The following is a 10,983-nucleotide window of genomic DNA, read 5'->3' as shown; positions in this document are numbered from 1 at the left end:
TGTTGCTGCTCTTTTCACAATAGCTAAGAGATGGAAGCAACCTAAGTGTCCCTCAATTGATGAGTGGATAATGAAAATGTGATTCATATACACGATGGAGTTTTACTCAGCAGTAAAGAAAGATGAAGTCATGAAATTTGCAGGTAAATGGATTGAAGTAGAAAGTGTTATACTAAGTGAAGTAACACAGACTCAGAAAAAAAAAAAAAAAAACCTGATGTATGTTCTCCCTCATATGTGGATCCTAGAAGCAAATCCTGATAAGCGAGTATGTATCCAGACATAACTCCAGGAACCAGGATAATGGAAAGGAACCAGGAGGTAAAGGATAAGAAAGAACTTGAAAGAGAATGACAGTAGGAAACAGGCATTAATAAGGGAGATATGGATAAAAATTGGGTTAGTTTAAGAGGGGGGGGGAGGGAAGGGTATACAAGGAACCTAGGGGATAAAGGGAAAGAAGGAGCTCAAGAGAGGTAGGACCATAGGATAAGGGTATTATTAAGGGAGAAAGGGGGAAAATGGGGGAACCTTAATTGGGGAAACCATGATGGAGGGGTTAGACAATGAGAGCGATAAATAATGCCCAATTTTAAAAACCAGAGGGAACCATATTAGTCCAATAACCTACTGATAAATTATACATACCAGATCAAGAAATATATGTCTAGGTAAGGTTTATCAGGTAAGGTTTATCTGAGAACAATTGGTCTTTGCCCAAGATTTATCTACATGACACACAGTAATTAAAAGTACCAGACTGGTGGAACTAACCTTCTTGGATGTTTAACAGACATACTTTGAGGCCTATACTAATTTGGTCAGAGGGACATAAAGGACAGTTTTTGCTCCTTGTCCTCCTAGGTCGACTAGTTCCAGGGGACTATGAGCATCTCTCAAAATGTCCTGTAATTGTGGTGGGTCACTTATCCTCTTGATCAAGGAGGCGGAGGCGACCCCACAAGATGGACTTGAACCAGTGCCCAGTCTACAAAGAGGAGGGTCAACACAGAAGAAACATTTCCTCCATGCTTCCAAGAGAAGCCAGCCATAGTCGAGCAGGACCTTTGACTTATCTTCATATAGGTGGAACTGGTAAAAGAAAGGTGGCAGGGGCTCCTCCCAAGCCCATGTGATCCCTGAGGAACAGATCCTCAAACGACCTTAAGAGTAAAAATAAATTGGTTTAACTGGGCAAACTGTATGGCTTTAAATACCCAAAAGGAGAAGTATAACCAAAGATTAAAGGGGCCAATATAATTTTTTAATAGTCCAAATGTATAGCTAAAGTCTACATAACAAGCAACAATACCAGATAGGAGATACCTTCTTTTGACTTGTTGGCCAGGGTGGCCCAAGGGACTCCCAGATACTAACCCAGCATAGAACTGGGAAAATGAACAGCAGACCCCAATCTTATCTAAAGGAATATTGACAACCAATTGCTGCTAGATGAGGAACACCTTACCTTCCTAAAACAAAGACCTCTAGATAGGCTGAGTAGATTCACCAGATGGAACAGTAGTAGGGAATGGCTGGGGGTGCTGACAACACAGCGGACAGTAGCAGGGATATCAGAGTATAAGGGCTCTAGAAGGGGAAGGAAGGCTATGGGAGGGTGCCATCTGGGAGGGGGGTGTATAGTGTGTATAGTTGATAAGATGGTTTGGGATGTTCTGTGTCACACACACACATACACGCACACACAATCAACAAATTAAAAAATGTATTATAAATTTAAAAAAAAGTTTTATGTGTATGAAAGCTATGCTTGCATGTGTGTAACGTGTCATGCAATGCCTACAGAGGACAGAAGAAGGCACCAGATCCCCCGGAACTGGAGTTATGGACAGCTGTTAGCCACCATGTGGGTGCTGGGATTTGAACCCAGGTCTTCTGCAAGAACAGTTAGTGCTCTTAACCTCTGATCTATCTCTCCCTGTCCTTATTTCTTAAGGATCTATTATAATGAAAAAGCTTAAGAATTCTGATTACAAAAAAATAACTTTAAGTCATTAAAAACACATTAACTTGTTTCCAATAATGCAAAAATCACATGCTATTTACTTGTATTTTATCAAAACAGCTTTACCTAAAACAAAGCAGACATCTATACTTGTCCTTTTTACTTAAAACTACTTCCTCTAAATCCTTTTCTATAGTTGGTTCTTCTATGGAAAGGCACATGATCTCATCTTCTGATCATACTCTAGTTCTATAATGATTAATTTTAAAAAAGCCTCTTTTTTGGGGGGGGCGGTCTTTTGTGAGACAGGGTCTTCCTGTAGCCCCAGCTGTCCTGGAACTCCCTATGTAGACCAGGCTGGCCTTGAACTCACAGAGATCCGCCTGCCCCTGCCTCCCAAGTGCTGGGATTAAAGGCATGCGCCACCAGTCCTGGCCTTTTTTTTTGAAAAAGCCTCTTTTAGAAAAGCTGGCCCTGGCGGAGAGATGGCTCAGCAGTTAAGAACACTAACTGCTCTTGTAGAAAACCTGAGTTTGAATTCCAGCACCCAGTTCCAGAGGATCTGATGCCCTCTTCTGGTCTCTGTGGGCATTGTATGACATGGGTGCACTTACATACACATAGGTATGATATTCATACATATAAAATAAACAAATTTAATAAATTGTTTTAAAAATCTGGGCCTGATGATACACATCTGTAATTCTAGCAACCAGGAGGCAGAAGTTGGATTGCCACAAGTTAGAGGCCTGCTTAATGTATACATAGTGAAGACCTCTCTAAAAAAACCAAATCAAGACAGATGTGGCAGCACATATCCTTAATCCCAGCACTCAGATGGCAAAGGCAGATGGATGTCTGTGAGATCAAGGCCAGTGTAGTCTACATAGCCAGTTTCAGGCTAGCTGGGGTTACAGAAGATCTTGTTTCTAAAAACCAAAACTAAATCAAAACTGAGAACAGTAACGTGTTTCTATAATCCTGGTGTTCCTATGGCAAAATGGATGGTGGAAGCCAGAGAATCTCTGAAAACTCTTGGGCCACCTAGCCTGGCATATACAGTGCTTAAAAAAAGACACCCTGTCTCAAACAAGGTGAGAACTGATATCTGAGGCTGTCTTTTGACTTCCACATGTGCACTGTGGCATGTACATGTGACCTACATTCATACACAAAGATACACGACAAACACCACCATTACCACCCCAGTCAGTTTGAGGCCAGGCTTGGCTAGTGTATGAGACTTTCCCATATTTTTTGAAACGTTTGTCTCATTTTTTAATTATTTGTGTGTGTGACGTGTGGTATGGTGTGTGTGTGGGGGGGGAGTATGTACATGTGAGTGCGGGTGCCCATGGAGTCCAGAAGAGTGTGTTGGATCCCTGGAAGCTAGAATTAACAGACACTTGTGAGCTTCCTGCTTGAATACTAGAAACCTAACTCCAGTTCTCTGCAACTCATCTCTCTAGCCTTGAGACACTGTCTTTCAAACAAAACAAACAAAAACAGCCTTTCTTACTATTTAGAAATGAGTTATTCAGTTTGCAGCTGATCCAGGCTTATCTTTTACCTACTATCTCTTACTTTGGTCACAAATTAGGGTGAGTAATACTAGAGAAAAACCTGAAACGCCTCAGGTTCGTAGGGGGAAAAGAGTCATAGTTATTTGCCTAGACTTCAAAAGCTGATGATCAATAAATCAAATCTGAACACTGTGTTTAGGTACATACCACAGAGGTCCAAGTTCTATTGCTGTTTTTCCAGGCATACTTCCATGACAATTACAGGGAAGCTGTCTATATGGGTTTTCTGTTAAAAAAAAAAAAAAGAGGGGGGGTGGATAAACAAAGGAGAAATGACAAACGCAAGTAGTAATAACTGCTATATTAATAATAACCTGCAGCTACTGCGTACTGAGGATCTACTGTGTGCCATGCTTGTTACTCTTTGAAGTTAGGTACTGTTAAGAAATCTCAGTAATAGGGCTGAGGAGATAGTTCAGTGGGTAAGAATGCTTGCTGTTCAAAGATGAGGACATAAGTTCAAATCCCTAGCACCCATACAGAGACATCTGTAATACTAGCACTATGGGGTCAGATACAGGAGGACTAGTAGGGTATAATGGCTGTCAGCCTAATTCCATGTTCAATGAGAGACCCTGTCTCAAAGGAATAGGGCTAGGCTAGGAGTGGTGGTGCATGCCTTTAATTTCAGCACTTGGGAGGCAGAAGATCTCTGCGAGCTCCAGGCCAGCCAGGGTTACAAAGTGAGACCCTGTCTCAAAAACCAAACCAAACCAAACCAAACCAAACCAAACCAAACCAAACCAAACCAATCCAACCCCAAACAACAAAAAACACAACAAAAGAATAGAGCTAAGAGTGAGTGGATAGAGCACTCCTCTGGCCTCTGTACATCCAGGGCATGCACATACGACACATTTGAGCATATACCACAGATACACACACACTAAAAGATATATACATTTGTGGAAAGGTAGATGAGTTAGCAAATACACACACCCACATAAACAACATCCTAATCAAAACATATAGGCATTTTTCTTTCTAACTTTCCTAACTGTAAAGAAAACACTTGTTCTACTCCCTAGACTTGATTTATCATCAGTCACCAGAATATAGGTTAGAAGAATCTAATTCAGTTTTTAAGAGCAATGAGAGGAAATTAGAAAGACATTATTATTAGCTTCTAAAATGGGAGAATATTCCACTGTATGACTTTACAGTTCACTGAAGATCCAGAGGTCATTTAATTAATTCAATAGTTAATTAATTAAGGTGCTAGGAGTTGAGCCATGTTAAACAAATGCTATCTCTACAACTGAGCTATACCATCAGTCCTCAAAAATAGTGATTTAAAGTTAGAAATACTTCCAACTAACCTTCCCCTACTCCAAGTCATTCCTGGATTGATCTTGGAATAGCATGACCAAATCAACCACTTCCAGATATATCCAGAACCCAGGAAGTTTATAAATTCTATCTGATATTACTCTGTTATTCAGTGAAATTAAATGGTAGGGCTGGGGGCTGGAGAGATGGCTCAGTGGTTAAGAACACTGACTGTTCTTGCAGAAGACTGGGGTTTGAATCCCAGCACCCACAGGGCAGCTAACAACTGTCCGTAACTCCAGTTCCAGGGGATCTGAAGGCCTCTTCTGTCATCCGTGGGCATTCATTGCACGGCATGGGTGCACTTACCTACATGCAGGCAATACACACATAAAATTAAAAAGAAAAGTTAAAAATAAATAATAAACAAATAAACAAACAAACAAATAAATAAATAAATAAATGGTAGGGCTGGAGAAATAGCTTAGTTGGTAGAGTGCTTGGCTTAGGTTTGGTCCCTGGCACAGTAAAAATAAAGAAGTTGGGGCTGGGGAATGTAGCTCAGTTGGTAGAGTGCTTGCCTAGTATGCACAAAAATTTTGTACCTCATAAGCTGGGCATGGTAGTATACACCTGTAAAACAAGCATTGGGAGGCAGAGACAGGAGGATCAGAAATTCAAGGCTAGGGTCAGTGAGATGGCTCAGCAAATAAAGGTACTTGCCACCAAGCCTATTAAGCTGAGTTTGCTCTCACCAAGACCCCCATGGTAGGGGAGAAGAGATCTGACTCCCTTAAGTTGTCCTCTGATGTCATCATGCATGTTATGGTATGTGTACACCCACACCCATACAATAAATACCACCCCTAAAGATGTTCAAGGTCATTGTTGGCTGGGATATATGAGTCAGTTGCCAAAAAAAAAAAAAAAGCTAAAAAGTCCCTCTAATCAGAGTGGTGTGGATGGTGTAGCAAAGTAATTGAATAGATACCCAGCCACTGGAAAGAACAGAAAATTCAGAGACAGACTCAAACAGAAGTTGAGCTTAATATAAGACAATGAAGGTATTATCAAATAGTGGAGAAATGTTTCAATAAAACAACCTCCTGAGATTTATCTAGGAATAGGAATGTTTTTACAAACAAAATCAAAGACACATATACCTTTATGGTATTAACAAAAAACTTCTATAATTAAAAAAAAGGTACAAACTCAAGTGAAAACATGAAAAAAATTTGTAGCTCATACAGGAAGGGCTAAACTTTAATTTGTAAAGAGTTCTTAAAAATTTACATTAACCTTTGGAACACCGAAATTGGCTAAGGTAAGTCACTGAATAGAAAGTATTACTCTATTCATTTACTCCTAGCCTACAGGTTAAAAATAAAAATTACATAAAAAAAAATACCAAGAGCTAGCTAGGTATGGTGGTGTACTCCTTTAATTCCAGCACTCACAGAAAACAATGGGCAAATTTTTGTTGTATCCCCAAAAAGAAAACAGACACAGCTTTATAAGAGCATTAGCTGCAGTTTCTTTCCTTGAATTCTAAGGACTGGCATATAGCAGAGATGCAATAAATGTTTACTAAATGAAGTTTATGACTGGAAGCACTTACATTTAGTCAGAAAAGTTTTTATAAAATTAATAATTTATAATAGCTTAGACAAACAGGTAATCTGATTTATGCTCCTAAAATTAGTTGACACTGGAAACTAAGTTATTTCTAGATGTTTCAATGAAGGGCAGGGCTAGAGAGCATAAACCATACAGCAGTAGCTTAAAATAACTTTAGAAAACTCACTTTCTTGTCTGTTGATCAAAGTAAATCCAGAATAGTAAATAACAAACTTAGCACTGTATCTTTGAAAATCAAAGCACAATATGTATAATTAGAGATACAATGAAGGCTTATTCACTAAGGGCTTATAGACAATATACAATTGAAGAGGAACTTCAATTTACCTTCTACCATATTACCATCCTTCTGAAAAATTCTTTCTTCACACCACTGACAATGGATCAAGTACTGAATTTTCTTTGCAGTCTCATCTGCTGACGTAGGCCCTCTCAAAACTCTCACAACTACCAACACAAAATGCTCCAGAGCCACTGCAAACAGTACTTCTACGCCTTTGTTGCATCGTGCTGCAGCTCTGTAAAAAAATTACAAAACAGCTTGTTTTCCTTCTATATCAATGTACTGATAACACAAACCTGGACAGCAAACTATGAGAGGGTTATGGGAAATTCAATCTTTAATAGCAGTGCTTTCAAAAGATCATTACTATGACTTTTATAAAATTGAAATATAAGATATAAAGGACACTCAGCTAGGGGGTTGGAGAGATGGCTCAGAAGTTAGGACCAGTGGCTGCTCTTGTAGAGGACCCAAGTTCAATCCCAGTACCCACATACTGGCTCGGCAGGGTGTTCAGCCTCTAGATATTTTCCATTGAGGATAGATAACCTTTCCAATAGAACTACAGTCTCTGGTTTTTCAGCATGACTTTGTTTCTTATAATCATGATTACTTTTGTGACTTCTTTTTTTTGGTCTTTTTGAGACAGGGTCTCCCTGTAGCCCCAGCTGTCCTGGAACTCACTATGTAGACCAGGCTGGCCTTGAACTCACAGAGATCTGCCTGCCTCTGTCTCCCAAGTGCTGGGATTAAAGGTGTGCGCCACCACGCCCGGCTAATTTTGTGACTTTTTAATCTAATTTTTTCCTAAACAACTTCTAAATATTATATATTTATGGAATACTGACGGTATGCAAGATCATATTCACTGAATATTCAGTGAAAAAGTCAAAGTCCTTTCCATTATTAATTTTGCAGATTTTTTTAAATTAAGTTCTTCAAGATACACCATTTCAAATTTGCTCTTCTAAGTGTTTTAAGTATATGCTCAGAGTTTTTAGTTACTAAGGAATAATGCAGAAGATCTATAAAGACTAATCTGTATTTAAGCTGAGGCAAGAATTTCCACGTAAATGCTATGGAACTTGCATTTGGGTTAGCAAATGAACCAGCTGATCATCTATTATCCGTACTCTCAATGTCCAATTACATTATTAAATCATTCTTGAAACATAATATTTTGCCCACAGTAGGTGGCCAAATAAAGCTTTCCTGTTTTTCAACTCTTAAGAAATTCTGATGAGAAACAAGAGTCTTTCCTGTTTTATAAGATCATTTTTGCAGAATCAAGTTTAGAAGTTATCATTTTATTTAAACTATGAGGACGAAATGGACCTTTCACATAGCTTATAAATCTAAAACCAATTTTTGTTTCTCCTTTCATGTTACTACCTCTTACCATTATTAAGTTAAACAAGTCTAAAATTAATTTTACCTTTTTATCTTTTTTACATTAATATTTTAAGTTGGAGAGTAAACTGATTATTTCACATATAAACTTTTAAGTGAAATTCTAACAGATAGAATATAAGGTAAATGGGTTGATAAAGATGGTTCAGCAGGTAGAGGAGCTTGCTACCCAGCCTGATAAACCTGAATTTGATCCCCAGACCCATAAGGTGGAAGGAGAGAATCAACTACTCCAAGCTGCCCATCGATTTCCACACATTCACCCATGGACTTAAACATATACACAACATGAATACATAAATAAATGTTAAAGGAAAAAAGAATGTAAGATTAAAAACACATTAAAATAAATCAAAGTTACTTATAAAGGATATAGAATTCATAATTCAGCACATTTTGAAAAGTAAGATAAACACTCATTTGTTATTTCTTTAAATTGTCTCTTATCCCTTTAAATTGTAAGTCATGCTAAAACATTAGGTACATTGTTGGCAATTTAGTACCTTGCCACTGCAGCTACAACAATTCTGGCTGCTAGTTCCTTGTAATATTCTGTTCGGACAATGTTACATCCATAGTGACGCCGGGCAACATGTTGTGCCTTGGCATATAAGGAACTGATATCTGTGGAAGTCACTGATACTATGCCAAGGTTTCTTATGTTTCTGAATGCAGAGTCTAGATAGTTCACTGATGTTCCAAAAGGGTCTAGGTGTCTAAAATCAGAAAGAAAACAGGTATATCTAAGCTCATATTAGTAATCAACATTATACCACTGTGTTAATTTCTAATGATAAAATTCCATGGATCTAAAAGTTCTTTGCAAGCCAGGTGTGGTGGCAACATACATATAATCCCAGTACTCAGGAGGTAGAGACAGGAGAATTTCCAGTTTGAGGCCAGCCTGGGCAACATAGAGCCTGTTTTAAAAAAAACTGGAAAATAAAAGTACTTTGCAAACTTATTTAAAATTCAGCTTTTAAAATTAGTGACAAAATGATATATGACAAGCCAAACAAGTAGGAATAAATTGGACTAGGATGAAAAGTTCATGTCCAGAAAGCCTGAAATTTTTCTTACTGTTTATCTCAGGTCCATGTAAAACAAACAACAAACAAAAACAAAAATAAACCCCCAAACTATATTAAAACAAACAACCACAAGCTGCTTTAATTTTAAACTACTCTTCCCCAGCCAAAAAAATTTCAGAGCTGTTTAGCAAGTAATACTGCAATGTTTTTTTTTCCACTTACATGAAATCAAAAGATCTCAAATGCATCAGTACATTGGCATCCATTTGGGTCACCTGAATATTGCCAAGGGTTTCTGATTCTTCTTCCTCCTCCTCCTCCTCCTCCTCCTCCTCTTCTTCCTCTTGTTGTCGTTGTTGTTGTTGCTGTTGTTGTTGTTGTTGTTGTTCTTCTTCTTCTTCTTCTTCTTCTTCTTCTTCTTCTTCTTCTTCTTCTTCTTCTTCTTCTTCTTCTTCTTCTTCTTCTTCTTCTTCTTCTTCTTCTTCTTCTTCTTCTTCTTCTTCTTCTTCTTCTCCTTCTCCTTCTCCTTCTCCTTCTCCTTCTTCTTCAAGAGTATCACCTTCTTCCTTTTCATTGCTGTCTACCACCACTTTCAATTTGTTTAAATGGCAGTTTTTCTCAATTAAAGTCACAGAGTTTTCATTCAAGTCATTAATTGTAACTTTGACTGCATTTCCAAGGTGTTTTGCCCATTGTAATCCCATTATTCCTTGGGAGAAATAAGAAAATGAATTCTCAAGTTACAATAATTAAGGTCTAAATAATTTATATTTTTATCAGTAATATACAGAAATTTCTTCAAAATCTTAATATTTTTACAAAACCCAATATATAGTATGAGTAAGAATGGGGCTATTCTGTTTGAAAGGAGTACGAGAAGTTGAAAGTATTCCTGCTAAAATTTAACCTCAAGCCCCAGCAAAATGTGTCCCCTCCACCCCCCACCGCTTTTTTTGGAAAAAGGGTTTTGTTTATAGCCCCAGCTGGCCTCAAACACTGAATCCTCTTGCTTCTGCCTTGTGAGTGCGGGAATGATAGACATGCACTACCATGCTTAGCTCCCTTAAATATGAAAAGTAACTTTTCAGGCTAGAGAGACAGCTCAGAGGGTAAAAAGTCCTTTCTGTGCAAGCCAGATGACCTGAGTTTGATCTCTGGAATCCATGGTGGAAGGAGAAAATGAACTCCCAAATGTTGTCCTCTGACCTCCACATATATGTACCTGTATTCACCACACAATAATAAAGAACTTTTCTAGACCAAAATGTTCAAATAGTACACAAAAGCATCATTGTGGATTAAAAGGAGCAACTCTGATATAAAAGCAAATAGTCAAGAATTCAACCAAGGAAGCTCTTTCTCACAGGCTTTCCATAGTTCTTGATTATTCATAAATGAGGAACATTTACTAATTGGAGATGGTGACATAACTTCAACCAACAAAGATTAATAATACACATATCAGAAATATTGACTATCTTCAATATAGAGGTGTCTCATAAATGGGAAAAATATTTTCTACTTTGCTATGGACTTTACATAATGTTTTTCATAGCCTCATAATAATCATTTTCATATTCTCACAAACAATGTCATTTTAGGGTAGGAAACATGTAAACTGACTGCTAGACATCTGATAAAGTTTAAAAAGACACATTAAGAAGAAAGTCTAGTAGTAACTATGCTGTATCAGTGCTGTTCTTAATGATGCTAAGAATGTCATACCCAGATGATGACTGAGAAGCCAGTTAAAAAAAAAAAAATGGTGCCAGGTAGAGCAGCTTAAAAAAATACTAAGGCCTG

At 37.9% G+C, this 10,983-nt stretch overlaps 1 protein-coding gene and 1 non-coding gene across 2 annotated transcripts in view; one reads left to right on the top strand and one right to left on the bottom strand.

Annotated features, from left to right (window-relative positions):
* Positions 1-10,983, bottom strand: part of Trmt1l (tRNA methyltransferase 1 like) — a 48,819-nt gene that overhangs the window by 12,165 nt on the left and 25,671 nt on the right. Inside the window, exons 9-13 of the mRNA XM_008824278.3 lie at positions 9,715-9,889; positions 9,403-9,477; positions 8,653-8,865; positions 6,784-6,974; positions 3,697-3,775 (exon numbers count right to left, since the gene is read on the bottom strand). Of these exons, the coding sequence (XP_008822500.1) occupies positions 3,697-3,775; positions 6,784-6,974; positions 8,653-8,865; positions 9,403-9,477; positions 9,715-9,889 (733 nt within the window). The remainder of the gene's footprint in view (positions 1-3,696; positions 3,776-6,783; positions 6,975-8,652; positions 8,866-9,402; positions 9,478-9,714; positions 9,890-10,983) is intronic.
* LOC115068634 lies at positions 6,087-6,196 on the top strand. Its single transcript, XR_003847966.1, has one exon. It is a non-coding gene; the product is annotated as a small nucleolar RNA SNORA36 family (small nucleolar RNA).

This window comes from Nannospalax galili, unplaced genomic scaffold, assembly GCF_000622305.1.
Source record: "Nannospalax galili isolate Female #2095 unplaced genomic scaffold, S.galili_v1.0 scaffold227, whole genome shotgun sequence".
In the NCBI taxonomy this organism is placed as follows: domain Eukaryota; kingdom Metazoa; phylum Chordata; class Mammalia; order Rodentia; family Spalacidae; genus Nannospalax; species Nannospalax galili.
Note: the sequence above shows the minus strand (reverse complement) of the source record. Positions and strands in the feature narration are given on the sequence as shown.